Raw genomic sequence first — 18234 nt, forward strand, 5'->3', positions numbered from 1 at the left:
CATTTCACTTTCATAAATGTTCTCAGCTTCTGATTTTTAAGCTTTTCACCGGCAGTTTATTCCAGGAGGCTGGGCCCTCAGGGGTGCTGGGAAGGGAGAAAAGGGCTGGTGGGAAATGGAAGCTGTTTTCTCTTTCTTTTAAATTTTAAGACCCACTAAGAGGCTCCTAATCGCCAGACCGACTGGCTGGAAAGGAGCGCAAATATTTACATGTACAACTTGAGTGTGTGTGTCAGCCTGAGTTTACACGGCTCCGAGTGAAGCGGATTACCCTGCGAATTCGGAGAATTTGAGTTATTCAAGCTGAACAGGGCCAACAGGACGACCCCCATAAGGCCGTGGGAAGTCCTGGTCGCAGCTCAGTTTGCGAAGGCACAAGAGCCCTTGTCTACCAAGCTAAGGCGCTGTAAGTCTCGCACTCTCCCACCTCGCGTCGCGTGGTCCCGCAGGGTGCTGCGCCCCCGGCACCGCTCCCGCCCAGCGCCTTCCCTTCGTGGAGGCCCCACTTTCCCGAGTCCCTTTTGGGAACAGGAACCCCGCGTAAGTGACGCTCTGGTGTGCGTAGCAGAAGCCGTGGTTCTGAGAACAGCATCCTTTGCCAAACGCTCGAAGCCCTCCCTTAGCATGTCCTTTACTGGGCTGAGTCTCTCCAGTCCCCCTGTCAAGCAGACATTTATTTTGGAGCCCAACGCGTGCGGGGGGACCAACCCTGGGAGCTGTCCCGCGAATAGGATCTGGTCAGTAGGTGCTGGCTCTGTGGCACCGGTTCCCGCCCTACTTAGAGCTTCCCCACTTTCTTTTGGAACTTTGAGCAACGGGAAGAAAAAGAATGGAAGAAGCAGGAACTCCCCCAGGCTACCTCTGATCTAGGTTCCCGCACTGGGCCACTCCCAGAATCCCGCGTCCTAGCCGCTTCAGAAATACCCGCTCCCGACAGCGCGCTCGTCCCTTCCGCCCCGAGACTTGGAGACCAGGCTAGCGGCATCCGCGGTAGCTAGGCGGTGACACTTTTTCCCGAACGGGCGCCAGGTTTGCGGCGGGTAGCCGCGCGAGGCGGTGCGGGCACCGCGCCCGGGGCGCGCCCTCCCAGCCCGGCCCGCGGCCCCGCCCCCGGCGGCGGAATCAGGAAGCGGTGACGTGGGTCGGTGCTGACTGGCTGCGGGCCGCCGGGATAGCTGCCGCCAGCAAATTAAGGCGCCTGGCTGCGAGCGCCCGGGCGCAGTGTCCTCCGCGCCGCGCGGTGCTGCGCACGCCTGCGCTCGCGCTCGTTGGCGTCCGCCCCCTCGCACCGGCGCTCCACCGGTCGCCAACCTTCCTGCGGGTTGGGCCGCTCCGGCTGTTCTTGCCGCGCGCAGGGAGGAAGGACGCAGTGGGGGTGCGGCAAGACCCCTGGGCTTTGCGCGTCCGATGCTGGTCTCTACCTTCCCGCGGCGCAGCCGGTGGTTCCGCGGGGCGCCCCAGTGCTCGCGCACCCGGTTGAGCCCGCTGCTGGTCCTCCCCGGTCCTCTTCGGCTAGTTCGAAGTCTCTGGGGCTGGAGGGCTTTGCGGTGAGGGACAGAGGCCAGTGTGGAGCTCTTGGGACGTTGGGGCTGACTCATCTGGAGTTCCCGACTCCGCTGAGATTGCACTTGGAAACTTTGCGCTGTGTGTCGGTTTTTGTCTCCCTTGGGGGAGGCTGGACGGCAGTTCGGCAGGCCCGGTCCGTGGCCAGGACCGCACGCTGGGGGCCATGGAGTTCACAGCGTCGCCCAAGCCACAGCTCTCCTCCCGGGCCAACGCCTTCTCCATCGCCGCGCTCATGTCGAGCGGCGGCTCCAAGGAGAAGGAGGGCACCGAAAACACCATCAAACCGCTGGGTAAGTCTGGCTGCCTGAATGTCCGCTGTGGGCAGAGGCGCGGTGCGCATCCGTCTGTCCCTCTGTCCCCTGCCTGCGGGAGGCTCTCGAGAGTGGCTGCCTTTCCCTCCCTGCTCGAGGCAGCTTCTGATCCTCGGGTCAGGGGCCCGACGCTAGGGGTGGGAGAGTCTTTCCTTTTCCGCCCAAATTTTCTTTCGGGTCTTCCCGGACAGCCGGTTTCGCGTCTTGTCTCTGCGCTAGCCCCTTTCCCTACCCATCCGTCTAGAATTCCCTTGTCAAGTCGTCTGTATGAAAGTGTGTGTAACTTTGTTGGGACCAACAGGGATAAACAATAATTAACCCTTTTGAAGATTCAACAGGATTTACCATGCGTGTACACCTGCGTGTGCAGTTTGATACCAAGGAGACTCTTAGCGACTTCGGGAGAAACTAGTGGAATTTTGTTTTTCCTCTTTTTTCAATCGATTAAACAGAACCAGCTCCTTAAAACCATTGTCAAGTGCTGTAGAATAAGCCAGTTCTCCCCACATGAGCAATTTTTTTCACAGAAGCTCCAGACTTATCAGTGAGACATCGTTTTCAGTGGAGGTTGGCAAAAACATTAGCCATTTTCCAAATTCCTCAACTTTTAGCTATACTGTTTATTTAACAACCTTTACCATTTATAGAAGACACTAGGATCAGAGTAAAGGAAAAATAAGGATTATGTTCCCCGAGCACAAGCGAATTGTGTGGGAAAGAAACTGCTGGGCTTGAATGTTTCAGAGTCCCTTTATAACTGACAGAGAAAGGAGTGTTATCACTTCTTGGGTCTCCGGGAAATAATCATTCTATATCCTGATAATCTGATAGCCATAAGATGGTGAGAAACATCAAATAACAAATTTAGGGTAATATTTCTTTTTTAACTCTCCCCAATGTTTTTTTTTTTTCTTTTTCTCTGTCCTTTCCAATACTTTAACATCTCACATGTGAAACAACAATCCGAGTATGAAAGATAGAGTGTTAGAGATGAAAAATAAGAGGGTCGGGCCGAGAGAAAAGAAAGAGCTAAAATCTCCGGAGCAGCTTAGAACCAAGGAAAAGGAAACAGGAAGAGCTCCAGAAAATATAATGTCAAAAATTCTCCCCTCCAAGGTTTTTCACTCCCTTCCCTTGGTTCTTCCCACCTGTCCTCCTGTCGAAATCCAAGCCTGCGGAAAAAATATGAAAACAACCAAAGAAACAAAGCCCCCAACTGTTTACCAACAGCTTCAAAGTTATATTCCTGAGACTGCCCAACATTATCCACTTCCTATTTAGAAGGAATTTGAATTCTTTATAAATTCTTGAATTCTTTATAAACACCCCCACTTGCAGTTTGGTAGCTAGCAGGAAAAGAGCCCTTGGGGTTAAAATTCCTGTCAGAATTACAGACAGCAGACTGGGAAACTTGCCATTTCCAGCTCATTTCTGTATTGCTTTCTTTTTCTGTTTCTTTTCCTGAGAATACCTACCTTTTATCTAAATTCTAAGCTGTAAAGCCATCACCTCTCCCCCACCACAAACACACATAGTCTGTAAAATGAGCATCCCTCCCCTGGGCTTTTGAGACAGGCTCTGAAAGAACCAGAAGGCATTCTTATCCATTGCACAGGCCAGTTCTCCGGAGCACAACAAGCCGAGGACTCCCACGAGAGAAACACCTAGAGGTTCTGTTAAGAGAGAATGCGGTGCTTTGGAACACCAGAGATGTTGAAGCAGCTGTGGGGTGGGGACTGGAAAGCGTCCCATGTTTGCCCATTTAAACACACTAAATCTATCTAGAAGAACTGCTTTAGACCACTACAACATTTCTTAAATTTTTTTTTATTGAAATACAATTGACACATAATATTGTGTTATAGCAATTCTGTATCATTTTCCTCCTCCACTTTCCAACCCCCCCAGTCATTAGTCTGGAGCTTAGGGACTTGGCTTTTTCAGTAGTCGGAAAATAAGAAAATTTCTGAGGCTACGTGTTGATTCCCTATGAAGACATTATGTGAATGTGTTTTTGAAGATATTCATTGCAAGTAAGACTGTGCCCTGGCATACTTTTCTTTCTTTGAATTTGGGAATATAAGACTAAGATAATTAATGTAGTTATCCTTAATTTAAAATGTTACAATGAGTTATTATTGTAAGAGAAGAAAAGGTTAAAAAAAAATTCCCTGTTTCCTGCTTGTCTGCTCCAAGTCAAGGGGAAATAAAATGCTTTCTATGATATATGGCATGTATATGTGTATACCTACATTTAGAACTTGTTTCAATTCCTTGAGGGCACCCAGAACAGAGTTGTTTAGAGATCAGTTTCACTTTGCAGATTCAAGTAGTTTCTTTTTTAAGGGATGCAAGATAATTGGGACAATTACAAAAGTCCCCCTGTATTCCATCAAAGTGACTGGTGTAGTCCTAGGCCCTTATCAGCTGTGGACGAGAATGTTTGGTTCATAGGCCGTGGTATTCCAACCTGATGGCTGATGGCGTTCTTCCTACTTTAATACTCTGCTAGCCTGGGGTCTGGGTTGTTTTCCTTACGTCCAGGACCTTTTTGAGAGAAAAATACACACACTCGCTCAAGCAATTGTTTCACAGTGGTTCCCAAAATGGCCTGGGGAGCTCACTTCTGTGATATCTTTGAGTCTTTCATAAGCTCTCACGCTGGGAGACATATTATAAAAATGCCCTCATATCAAAGCCTAGAAAATGGAGAGCCAGGCAGAGAAGTAAAGTTACTTAATTTTGTTTGTTTGTTTGTTTTTGTTTTAACCGAATCCCCACTTTTCGCCACTTCACCTCCCCTTTTCTTTTTTTTTTTTTCTTATGGAGAGAAGGCTCAGGACAGAAGAGAAACTTTATGTCCAAGTGCTGATCTCTTCATTCCCTTGGTCTCCCTGGAGAAAAGTCTCTCCTGGTTGTCAGAGAGGCAGGACTGGCACCAGATCCCACAAGCAAAGTCTAGAATGTGGGAAGGATAACAACAGAAATACTTGCTTTTCATCTTTCATGATCACCTCCTTTCCCTTTAGCCACTCCTTACATTTTTAGTTCCCAAAGTGGCTTTCATAATGGTAGTAATAACCTATAAATTCTAGAACTCATTTGGTTCAGTAAGCAAGCACTGGGTATGTCACTCTAGGGATATATATATATATATATATATATATATATATATAACTCATCTATAAATATGTATCTCGATATGTATCTCAATATATATCGAGATACATATTTATAGATGAGTTATCACTGCCTTGCTGGAGTTTCTGAACTTAACTTTTCCCAAGTTAAGTCCAGAACCTATTTTGGTTGTGTTGTTCTCCTTCCTGTATCTTTGCTTGATAGGGTTAGCTGTCATCCTCCATTCTCTTTTCCTGCAGAACAATTTGTTGAGAAGTCATCGTGTGCCCAACCCCTGGGCGAACTGACCAGCCTGGATGCTCACGGGGAGTTTGGTGGTGGGGGCAGCAGCCCATCTTCCTCCTCTCTGTGTACTGAGCCCCTAATCCCCACCACCCCCATCATCCCCAGTGAGGAAATGGCCAAAATTGCCTGCAGCCTGGAGACCAAGGAGCTCTGGGACAAATTCCATGAGCTGGGAACAGAGATGATCATCACCAAGTCGGGCAGGTAGCAGGGTTGGGGGGGTAGTTGGGGCTCAGTGTGTGAGGAGTGGGGTGGTGAGAATGGTGCCCTGGGTGGCCTAGGGTGTTCCCAGGAACTGGTTGAAACCCCACTAATCCAGAGCACCTAGAGGAAGCTTTGCTTAATGAGGGCTTCTTTCCCCTGACTTGCTTTTGGAAAGAACTGCTGAGACAGATGTCCAAGCATTTGCTTTCTCCCAGGATCTGGCCATGGAAAACCCCACCTCGGCCTTGATGAGAGGGGCGTGGGGATCTTGGGACGCTGCAGTCTGAGAGGGCTTGGGGCTTTGGGGGATGGCATCTGGAGTGAAGAGGGAACTCATGCTGGGAGTGCAGGGCGGGCTGCTGGGTGCTTCGAGGGAGGCAGTAGCTTCCCTTTTATTGGCCTCAATTTGCAAAAGCCGCCAGTTCCCATTAAAAACTAAAATTAAAACCTGTGCAGAAGAATGAAATTTGAAACGACCACACGCTGTGAAGGATGGAGTGTTGTCGAGGTGGGCCCCCTGGTGCTGTAGCTGGGCATGGGGGATGGTGGGGGGCGGGCAGAAGCCAGGGGGCAGAGGCGGCTTCCCAGGCCTGGGGCAAAGACTGTAAAGGTTGGTGGCTGATTGCAGCCCTGGTCACTGCAGCTCTCTGGATTCTGGGAAATACCCCAGGGTCTGGGGAAACCAAACCCCACCCTAGATTTCTGCTGCTGGAGCAAGTTTTCTCCCTGCAACCCTTAGGGGACTGGGCAACTCAATCAGTTCCAGATTTTGGTCTGGGAGCCTAACGGGCTTGATAGATAATATAACATAGCATTTCCCTTAATGGCAGACCTATGGGTATTAGAAAACAAAACAAAACTTTTCACCTAGCGATGAGGACTCCTGTAAAGTTGACACCTAAAATTATCTATGCTTGGGAGAAAGAAGGTCTCTGAATTCCCTTCTCTGTGGAAACAAAAAAGGGTTTGGGGGCCAAGGAGGGGAGTAGGACCTCCCTCTTTAAGTCGGTGGGCTCCTTGGGCAATATGAGCTCTAGCCGATTCTCTTTGTTTCCCTGTGTCAGGAGGATGTTTCCTACCATCCGAGTGTCATTTTCGGGCGTGGATCCTGAGGCCAAGTACATAGTCCTGATGGACATCGTCCCTGTGGACAACAAGAGGTACCGCTACGCCTACCACCGGTCCTCCTGGCTGGTGGCTGGCAAGGCAGACCCACCGCTACCAGCCAGGTTTGTGCATCCAGATTTTCAGGCAGAGCAAAATGCGTTTTAACTCTGAGAGCAGACTGTCTCTGGTTGGTTGCATTTCAAACAGATCTGGTTTTGCTGTGGTGAGCTCTGGTAGAAAACATTCCTAGCACAGATGCTCCAACTGACTCCACGAAATATCAAAATAGAAAGGCAGAGTTTGCAGAGACAGTGTTGTCTTTAATTTTATCTTTCTCATAATTCCTTTCCATGCTTTCCTAATTTCAGTTGGAGTATTCATTAGAAATCCGGACCCATTTCTTTTGGCACCCATCATTTCTAGTTGGCTACTTAATACCAGACTGAATACACCTAATGAGGAAGTGGTTGCCCTAAAAGTCCATTTTAGAAGAGTGCATTTGGGGTGCTTATAGTAAATATTTTTAAGTAATATGGTTATATCTGCACACAATAAAGGTCATTTTGGGGAAATGCAGTTGTTTTTGACCAATAAAGGACTCAGACATTTTAAGTAAGAAAACCTAACTCTTCTTTTTCCCCTTCTCCATAGTAATTTCAGTAGATGCATGTAGTTCAACATCAGGTTACTATTCTTTTACATGAACCATTACTAGGTATGTTAAGGATCATATATGTTTATTTTTGTGCTATTCATTGGTAATAATGTTTTTCAGAAAGAAAAACCCTGTTTAAAAAATCACATGCTGTTTTTTATTGTTGCTGCTTTATCCAAATTAGCCTTCTAGGGGAAAAAAAAAGGGCATGAGCTTATGCAAAAAGTAGTAGCTTAAGTTATAGGAACCTAACTGCATACTTTAATACAAACAGAAAATATTAGCAGACTTTACATTTAGGGTTCTAAAACCAAACCTTACTGTTTTTAAGTTGTTTTCTGATTATCTAATTTTTGTAATTGGTTGGAAATTCATATCAGAACAAAGAATTTATTTACATATACAGATTTAGGAATTTTGAAGATATGGCTGGTTCTGTGTATCTAGTCTGGAGTTTTAGTCAAGGCACAGAACCAACACAGACAATTTGTACATACTAGTTCAGATGCTATATTAAGCTTACTTAGTCTGATTTAATCATATTACTGAGCTTACGTATGCTAAATACATTGGAGAAGAGATTTTATTAAAAGAAGCCTCTTAGAGTTTTCGATTCCCACAAGAGACTAGGAAGGACATTTTCCCAACCCCTTCCAAATCAGTATATTAAATAACAAATAAGCAGACTAAGAACTTTTTAAAAAATGTTATACCCCCGTTTTTTTAATTGATCAAGATTCACCAGTTTCTAGCAGTTTATAATTTGTATTTTTTACTCTTTATTATTTAGTAGCTAATTCACATTACTCTCAGGCTTCCTTCCAAACTCTCTAAAATCTTTTAAAATGAGAAAGAGAGAGAGAAGGGGGTATTTCAGCAGATTCCTAACTATTTTTACAAGCAAATCCTTCCCCCTCCTCCCCCAAAGTCTCTCCTTTAAGAAGTTAATCACTCTTACTTAGCATATGTTTTCTTCCTATCAGAAAGTTTGGGGAACTGGTGCAGGCCAGCATGACTTTAGAAATATGACATGCCTTGTTTATGTTACTAATCTGCTCTGGTTGGAGAAGGAAAGCACGTACCAATACACTATCTTAACTGAAGCATGTTTAAGCTATTGCTGGAATTTTAAGTCCTGGGGGACTTGAGAGAGGAGGGGCTTCCTGTATGTTTTTTCATTCATCTTAAAGTTTATTTATATTGATATTAGATAAAAATGTTTAGTGTGTTATAGGTCATGCTAGATAATTTAAACAAATGCTTTTTATTATTATTTAAAAATAATGATGTATTTCATAGCTCCATAAGGGAAAGGTTTGGAATAGAGGAGTTGATAATTTTTGTATTGATGGTAGAAATTCCTTGTGGTTCTTGTTGCTTATTTCAGACAGAAGTTTACCAGTCAGTTGTTCCTAATCAAAACAAATAATATTTGACGATATCATTTTGATCTCAACAGCGGGCAAAACATTATCTAAAATAATGTTGTGTTTTCATATACGACATTTCATTGTCTTTAAAGTAACTGATATTTAAATGAGTTAGACTTTATTAACGTGATTACACATGTGGAATTGATAAAGAGGGAACATTTCATGTGCTCCTAGGAGTTTAAATATTTTTGAAACTTTTTTGATGGAGTAGGTAGGATGTGCTGGTCGGTAAAACCATTGCATGTGTAAAGTTCTAGTCTTGGAGGAATGTACTTGAAAAGATATTATGAGTGTGTCATCAAGGAATACTTAAATTGAAAGAGACTTTTGACCACTCCTCCAAAACAAACAGGCAGACAAACCCACTCTTACAGCCTTTAAAGTTCTTCCATGAGTTTGGTAGGAAATTCTAGTGCCTTTTTGGTGCTCTGCTTCTGGTGGGCTTTCGCATGTCAGCATGGACACCTAATTCTTAGTCCTCTGTGTGACAAAGCATGGCACAGCCTTCTTGGTTTTTTCCATAAGTACTACAGGGAAAAGTTCTGTGACTTTTCCCCCTGACTTTCCCTCAAACCATAATATTTATGTTTAATTAAAATTATAAGGATCCTATAAAAATTGAGATATAAATAACCTGTTAAATGGATAAAAGGATTTGTCCTATCCCTTCTCTTTCACAAATTCTGTAATCTCCCCTGACTTCAGAAAAGCTTATGTTGAGTGGATACCAGGATTAGAATTTACAAAGAGTTGTACTTTGTGTTATCCTTGCTGGTAGAACAGATGGCCTGCATGTCACTGTGAATGAGGAAAAGATTGCCTTGCATTTTGTAGCTTATCAATAAATGATAAATACTTGATAAATACATTCTTTTCCCATCAAAGTGTCCCCCCCCATAAGCTGTTTATGAATAAAAGTACTGAATAATTTGAGGTTTACCCAGCTTATTTTCAGTGTCGTTTAGTGGGCACTTAACTAAATGAAAGTAGTAGTATTTAAGGTAGTAAAGGAGCAATGGACTGTGATCTGTGGACTATTAAAAGTTTGTATTTAAATTTCAAACTGAGTCATCTTCAAGTATAAATGAATGGATTCTCTAGAATTGTTTCCTCTTCAGTTCTTTATGCCTTCATTGCTTTTTAGCAGTACTTAAAAATTTTTTTTTTAAATTTTTTTATAAATGTATAATGTATTATTAGCCCCAGGGCTACAGGTCTGTGAATCATCAGGCTTACACACTTCACAGCACTCACCATACCACATACCCTCCCCAGTGTCCATAACCCCACCACCCTCTCCCTCCCCACTGCCACCCTCAGTTTTGTGACATTCAGAGTCTCTTCAGGGTTTGTCTCCCTCCTGATCCCATCTTGTTTCATTTATTCTTCTCCTACCCCCTTAACTCCTCATGTTGCATCTCTACTTCCTCATATTAGGGAGATCATATGATAGTAGTCTTTCTCCAATTGACTTATTTCTTTAGGAGTACTTATGTCACGCACCAGTTATACAATTAGTATAAACTAGTCTCTTGTTTGAAAATACCTACAATGGTAATAAAATTTCATATTTTACTGAAGCGGACCAATAGTTGATTAGATAGATGGAAAAATACGCACCTTTTTAAAAATGGCTTGCTGAGCCGACAATAGGTATTACCTCTTTTAGATGGTCAGTACATGAAGAAACATATTTAGATGTTTTAAAGTTATTTTGACACTGTTTGATTATTAAATTTGAGATTATCTGGGGCAAATAAAATTCACCATTTATATGAGCTTTTTGTATTCCTTTAGAATTGAACTGTTCTATAACCCACAAAGAACAGATTTTTAAAAGATGACTCAATAACATTCTCTTAAAATTTTCTTAGGCTTTATGTACACCCAGATTCTCCTTTTACTGGTGAGCAGCTACTCAAGCAGATGGTGTCTTTTGAAAAGGTGAAACTCACCAACAATGAACTGGACCAGCATGGCCACGTAAGTGCCACGCCTTGGATTATGTGGATTCCTTGGGATGGAATGGAGTCGCTCAGAACTTCTCTGTCTCTTCTTCTTCCCCTCCCTCTCCCCATCCCATCATCCATCTCTCAGTCATTCTGTGAGAACATTCCTGTGCTGTTCAGGGAATCCTGACTACTCTTCTTAAGAGGCCACTTACTGGGATGCTGTATACCGTTCCAGTGCAAGAGGGTCTGGGACATTCGGCACTGTGATTTTCCCAAGACTGCAACTACTTCACTACCTGCACCAGCTACACAAAGGGCATGTGCATTCTGGCAGCTATGATAGTTCTTGGGTTATACATCTGATTTCTGTCAGTGGTATGTTAGATAACACGGGGCATAAAGGAAATGGGGCTGACACCTCCTCTGGGGATTTCCCAGAGTGTGTTTTGTAGAGCCTGTTCATGTGAGACGCAATAGAACAAAAGGGTTTCATGTCCAGATAAATTTGGGAATGTGCTCTTGACTCACTATCTACGCTTATTGTAGAGTTTTATGACTATTAAAGCATAGAGAAGTCTTAAAATGAAAAACAAAACAATTTTATTTTGTGTCAAAAAGAGTTCATCAAAATAAGGGAAAAGAGAAATTGGAATTCTGAGCCCATTTCATTAATTAATAGCACAAATAGCCATTGACACAGGCCTTTACATGTTTACTGCTTTGTAAGGAACGATGATGTTATCCTGTGTTATAAAAGAAAGATTTACATAAAAATTGTTTGATTTTTATGCTAAGAAAACTGTGGACTTACACATTTAATTTTTTTTTTAAATGGCTCATTTTTTAAAAAAGATTTTATTTATTTATTTGACAGACAGAGATCACAAGTAGGCAGAGCAGCAGACAGAGAGAGAGAGAGAGAGAAGTAAGTAGGCTCCCTGCTGAGCAGAGAGCCCCTCTGACCTGAGCCAGAGGCAGAAGCTTTAACCCACTGAGACACCCACGCGCCCCTACACACTTCTCTTTGATAAAAAGAGGACTCTCTTTATTTTTTTGCCTTGATTTGCCAGAAAACACTTCAGCATTTCACTGGTTGCTTCCCTTGGCTTAGATACTTTGCATATCATTATTCTCTCTCTACCCCTTTATTACGACTCTTGTTACTTAAAGTTTTTGTTTTTATTGGATCTGTGCAATTTAGAAGTTTCAAAACGTTTCTCAGAAAGGGTGGTTATAAGTAGATATAAATTAGTTCTAGCCAATGGTTTCAAATGGTTTGATTGAAATTGGAACCAGGGACGACGCCTAGGTGGCTCAGTGGGTTAAGCCACTGTCTTCGGCTCAGGTCATGATCCCAGGGTCCTGGGATCGAGTCTCGCATCGGGCTCTCTGCTCAGCAGGGAGCCTGCTTCCTCCTCTCTCTCTCTGCCTGCCTCTCTGCCTACTTGTAACCTCTCTCTGTCAAATAAATAAATGAAAATCTTAAAAAAAAAAAAAAAAGAAATTGGAACCAAATAAATCCCTTTAGGCATTGCTACCACCAATTTGCCCACAAGAGGCCTCGTTTATTGTGACCAAATCAGAGTAACCAGGTTAACTCATGACTCTGCTGGTGGCACTTCTGCAATGTTGCAAATAGGTTAATAGGTTTTTGTTATTTTATATATTGGAAAAGATAATTGACTTTTATGTTTAAGAATTGGGATCATTGTCTTTTTCTGCCTTTTTAAAGAGATGTTTTCATTGATGAATTTTTTTTTCAGGTTAAAAATGATGAAGTATCAGGGAGACATTTTCTACAAACCAGAGCATTCTTAATGTCATTCATATTAAAATTTCTTGACTCCACTGAAATCTTTGCAGGGAGAAATGAAAATTTTTACAGTTGTGATATTTTCCATATGTGAAGCTTTTATTTATTTATTTTTAATTTTTAATTTTTAAATTTTATTAAAAATTTTAATTTTAATTTTTTAATTTTTTAAAACATTGGGAAAGTCCTGGAATAGTTTTGTGTGTGTGTGTGTTTTTTTAAAGATTTTATTTATTTCTTTGAGAGAGAGAGAGAGAGCAAAGAGCATAGGCAGAGGAGCAGCAGAGGGAGAGGGAGAAGCAGGCTCCCCACTGGCAGGGAGCCAGACATGAGGCTTGAACCCAGGACCCTGAGATCATGACCTGAGCTGAAAGCAGATGCTTAATGGACTGAACCACCCAGGTGCCCTTGTGTGAAGCTTTTAGAAGCACTAATTGGGTCTTTCCAGAAAGATTTGAGAATTCATTTTGAGATCAGCTGTCCAGAATTAATATGTTTTCCATTTAGTGTCAACTTCCTAGGTGGAAATAGCACCAAGCTGTATTTTAGGACCCCTAAGTTCTCATCTGATTATGTCAAGATTAGACCTTGACAGATTATTTGGTCTTAGATGGTTGTTAATATCCATATTAGCTTTAAAATTTTATTATTTAATATAACCTTTTGTTACCATAAATAATGTGTTCTGAAAACTACAAGAAAAGATTTTTAGATCCTGTGTCATTCAGCCAAGTTCTTTAAATTAGTTCTGAAGAACCCCATCTTATGGATGCATTTTTCATTTTATAACAGGAAAATTTTTTACTTCAGGGAATTTATTTCTTCAGTGAAGCAAAGTTGACATTTCTATTAGTGTTCCTTAGCCCCATGAGGTCTTGAGCAGAGAGTCAAGGAGCCTTGGGGGCTGAGATTCAGCCTGAGGTTTGAGTCTCTCTGGCACTCTTTCCCAAAGGAAATTGACCTTGGGAGGGTGTAAATACGGGAGAGGGAATATTATTTAAAGCTTAGGGCTTTTTCCATTGAGACTCTGTGTGTGTGTGAAAATTCTTTCTAATTTATTAATACAACATATAATGAATACCCAGGTTTTTTCTTGTATCCGTGTTAGAAGTTTACTTTTATCACTTTGAGTTTATTCCCGTTTTATGAGTGAGCATAAATATCTTGAACTCCTTGAAATAAACATGTTATATAACGAGATGACCCTTTTTTTTTTTTAAGTCTATTTCAACTCATTTGAAGTTCATTTGTTTTAATTATTCCTAGTCAGGTTTGGGACCATAAAAGGATGGCATGTGCAAAATTCAATGCCAGTTAATGCTTTGTAACTTTAAGTTGGCTTACATCTCAGCACAGGGAGAGACTGATTCTATATTAATCATCCCACAGTGACTAGTATTTAACTTCGTTAAAGTCAGCTAGCAAAAATGCTCATCTACCATACCCATGTTAGCCAAGAAAACATGGGAGCCATTAGTTTTAACAACACTGCATGCCATTGACCCTGCTCCTGCTACAGTGTGTATCACATGCCTCCCCTGAGAGCCAGGCTCTCTGCTAGGCCCTTAGGGGTGAAGGGCCTACAGTGTGAGCACTATTATTCCAAGAAGTTGGAACCCTGTTTTGCAGATGTAGGTTTGCTGTCTGTGTGGCAGGAGGGAAGATATGGGAAAAACTTTTGTATCTGAAAGTGAATTTTATAACTCAGATTTCATAATGGCAAATCATTATGTTTTATTTAAAAGATACAGGAAAAATACTGCCTTGTTAACAAAAGTAGGATCATGATTTTTAAGTATTGGGCAACTTTCACTAGTCATCACTGTCATTCATGTTTGGTTTATAACTGGGAACCAGGAATCAATGAAGCTCTCAGATAAGAATAAGGGGCGCCTGGGTGGCTCAGTGGGTTAAGCCTCTGCCTTTGGCTCAGGTCATGATCTCAGGGTCCTGGGATTGAGCCCCACATGGGGCTCTCTGCTTGGCAGGGAGCCTGCTTCCTCCTCTCTCTCTCTCTCTCTGCCTGCCTCTCTGCCTACTTGTGATCTCTCTCTCTGTCAAATAAATAAATAAAATATTAAAAAAGTAAGAATAAGAATAACAATAATATTCATGTTTGCTGAGGACTTCCTATTTGCTATGTAATTTATAAGGGCTACATCATCTAATCCTACAACTCTGTGAGGTATGTTTTTGCATTGGAGAAAACAAGGTTGAAGAGGTGAGATCAGTTGGCTCAAGGTGAAGGAACTAGAGAGTAACAGATTTAGCACTCTAACAGAGGTCTAATACCACAGAGCCTTTCTTTTTTTTTTTTTTTTTTTTAACAGAGAGAGATCACAGTAGGAGAGAGGAAGGGAAGAGATCACAGAGAGAGAGGAAGGGAAGCAGGCCCCCTGCTGAGCAGAGAGCCCAATATGGGACTCGATCCCAGGACCCTGACATCATGACCTGAGCTGAAGGCAGAGGCTTAACCCACTGAGCCACCCAGGCGCCCCACCACACAGCCTTTCTTAATTCTTCGTATCCTCCGTCAATCATAAATAGCATCTGTCCTCCTAGAATGTACAAGTTCTTATTTTAGAAAATTTAGACCAGTCTAACCAGACTAACAAAAAAATATTTTAAAGACTTGATTAAAAAAAAAATCAACATCTTTCAGATGACTTTTCCCATCATTTTTTTTTAAAAAAGTGTTTTGTTTTTTAATTTGACAGGGACAGAAAGAGAGCAAGGGCTGTGCCCCTGCATGCACAAGCAGGGCGAGGGGCAGAGGGCGAGGGAGACGTGCGCCCTTCCCCCCATTATTTTATTTTATATTTTTTAAGATTTTGTTTATTTATTTGACAGAGAGAGATCACAAGTAGGTAGAGAGGCAGGCAGAGAGAGAGAGGAAAGCAGGCTCCCGCTGAGCAGGACCCTGGGATCATGACCTGAGTGAAAGGCAGAGGCTTAACCCATTGAGCCACCCAGGCGCCCCCACCCCCATCATTTTAGAAAGGACCCTTGAAACAACCTGTATTGTATACAGTTGTTTTGATAAAATGTGATTTCACCACTGTGACTCCACAGCAATGATGAGAAGGGTTTGCCTTGTGAAAGAAAAGGGAATATCCTAATCTTAAAACTTGAATTTGAAGCTGAGATCTTATGCTTCTTTCCTTGCCTCATTGCACTTTGGTCTTTGACCTTAAAATTCAGTACTTCCCATCTCTTCATCATAGATAATTTTGAACTCAATGCACAAGTACCAGCCACGGGTGCACATCATTAAGAAGAAAGACCACACTGCCTCGCTGCTCAATCTAAAGTCTGAAGAATTCAGAACATTCATCTTCCCAGAGACTGTTTTCACAGCAGTTACTGCCTACCAGAATCAGCTGGTGAGTTCAGCATTCAGCATTCATTTCCTACGTAAGGGAAGGATTTAGGAGCTTCTTTCATTTTCTTGGAGAAAGGGCTCTCCCGGTACTCAAAATCGAAGTTCACTTTGGTGAGTGCTATTGGATATTAGCCCCAGAACCTCTAAGCGCACTGAGTGACCATGACTCAAGGTTACTAAGGTTTGTATTATAGCATCTTTTCTAGAATCTTTATATTCTCGGTCAGTTGTTCATTGCCCATTCTCCCACCCAGACCTGCTCCATCTGACTTCTCAAATTTTCTTCTTGGGAAAATCACCTGTTTCCTTTTTTCGTTGTGGTAGAGGCCCATGATGTATATAACCATATACTCATTGCTTCACAAAATCTAGAGGTTCAGTTTTTCTGCTAAATTAACACATGTATTCCAGGCAACTACCCACACTACTGGCACTTCAGAAATTTTGTGGAGCTTATTCAGCTGTAATTTAAGGTAATTCTAATGCAAGGATTTTAAGTGTCTCTTTAGATAAACTGTAGCATGTAAGCAGTGTATATTTAATTAACTTCAAGATATCTAATTTATAATATTGAGCTTTATAGTTTGTACTCTTTGATATATATCACATTTCAAGTTTATGCATTTCTTCATCCATAAGGTTTCGTCCAACTGAATAAATAACTGTCAAAGTCTTACTGAGGGCTGGGTGCTGGTAGAGAGATCCCCATATATTTTCTTCTTTCCCAGTCAGCATAACCATGAAGGCGGGGGTAACAGGAATATTCTGTAGTGAAGAAGCTGAAGCTAAGAGAGGATAGTAACTTTTCATGGCCAGGAAGGACCAGAAATAGAATTCCTCTGCTATACTTCCGTAAAAGGAACTCATTCACTTTACTTGACAAACTTGGTTGGTTGTGGCCTCTCTAGGCCTTTGCAGCTTGCTTTTATTTGGTTAGTTTTAAGGTGGCCAGGGCTGTGGCTCTCTCTTGTTTCGACGTTATTATGTTTTAGGTTCTGAGCCAGTAAATACAGGTGATGCCTGAATGATGGCTCAGAGGCCAGGGTGGGATAGGTCAGCCAGAGGAGATACGATGTCGTGTTTCTCAACAAAAGTAAGAAGGTGAAGCTGAGAGCTCAGGTAACCCTACGCAAATGAGGAAATGGGAGCCCAGGGGAGGGAAATGAGCAAAAGGCAGGAGTGGATGTGTATCTATCTGTAAAGCATAAGCAACTATAATTTCTGTCTGACTTGGAGTAGATTTTAGTTCACCACTGTGGCTGCCATATTCCTTCCCTGTTAAATGGAGCTAAGAACTGCCTAGAACATCTGGGGAATTTCTGTGAGGATCAAATGTGGTGCTGTGTGTAAACACGCCTTTGGAAACTGTCAGGAACCCTAAAAATAAGGCATATGGCAACTATCAGACTGTCTCTAGTGTGTTCAAAGAGGCTCTGTCACTTTTTCTGATTTTAAACTGTTAGTGGCACATTTTTTTAATGAGGTAGCTAAAGGTACAAATGTTATCATACGAATCCTCTTAAAGTAAAAGCAAAGTATTAAAACTTTTCAGTTATCTCTAAGGCAACAACGCAAGAGTAGAAACTTTCAGAGAATGCCCAAGCTAAAAAACTGGCTGTAGATTGAAGCCTACCAGGAAGTAAAACCCCAATACTGTTTCACTGGGAATCTGAAACATTAACACCAACTATCCTAGTTTTTATCTGAGGACACATGTAACACATATATAGATTCAGAGAACATTCCTGAAACATTCATTTTACACGAATTTGAATTTATAGCTTTTATACTATAAGACTTTTAGAGCTTTTATACTATAAGACAGTAGATTTTTACTTCTGCAAGAAGTCTGTTGATGTTTGAGACTAAAACAAAAACTTGTCATGTAAAAATTTCATTGCTTTTATCAGAATTCTCTGTAAAGAAAACCAAAGCAAGAATAGATAAATTGTTTTTTTAAGTGAAAATTACCAACTGAAGAAAATTGAAGAAAAGTTTCTAATAATAACACCTTAGATTTAGTTTAATAGGTGAAGGAGCAATCCTGAATAAATGTTGGCAGGACCTCTCAGCTCATGGTACACTGGAATCAGAGGTTTTATCTACATAATTGTAATCATAGCTAATATTTGGATACTTACTAGGTGCTAGGGACCATTTAAAGCGCATTGTCTTATTTAATCTTCATAAGGATATTATAAAATAGGAACAAATAGTCTTTATATGTTGCATTTATAGCTGGGAAAATTGAGGCGTGGGGTTAAATTACCCATCCAAGGTCACGTTGCTGGACCTCGCCTGCCCTATTTCTCTGTACTTTTCTCCTTCCCTGAATCATTTGAAACTAAATAGCATACATAATGATACTTTACCTGTCAATACTTC

General features: G+C 42.0%; 1 protein-coding gene across 1 annotated transcript in view; it reads left to right on the plus strand.

The window, feature by feature from the left end:
* Positions 1–1725: 1725 nt before the first annotated feature.
* TBX20 (T-box transcription factor 20) overlaps positions 1726–18234 on the plus strand; it is a 58592-nt gene continuing 42083 nt past the window's right edge. The window contains exons 1-5 of the mRNA XM_082693181.1: positions 1726–1856; positions 5258–5507; positions 6572–6736; positions 10577–10685; positions 15692–15850. Coding sequence (XP_082549307.1) covers positions 1730–1856; positions 5258–5507; positions 6572–6736; positions 10577–10685; positions 15692–15850 — 810 coding nt within the window. The 5' untranslated portion in view covers positions 1726–1729. The remainder of the gene's footprint in view (positions 1857–5257; positions 5508–6571; positions 6737–10576; positions 10686–15691; positions 15851–18234) is intronic.

This window comes from Mustela nivalis, assembly GCF_964662115.1.
Source record: "Mustela nivalis genome assembly, chromosome: 12".
In the NCBI taxonomy this organism is placed as follows: domain Eukaryota; kingdom Metazoa; phylum Chordata; class Mammalia; order Carnivora; family Mustelidae; genus Mustela; species Mustela nivalis.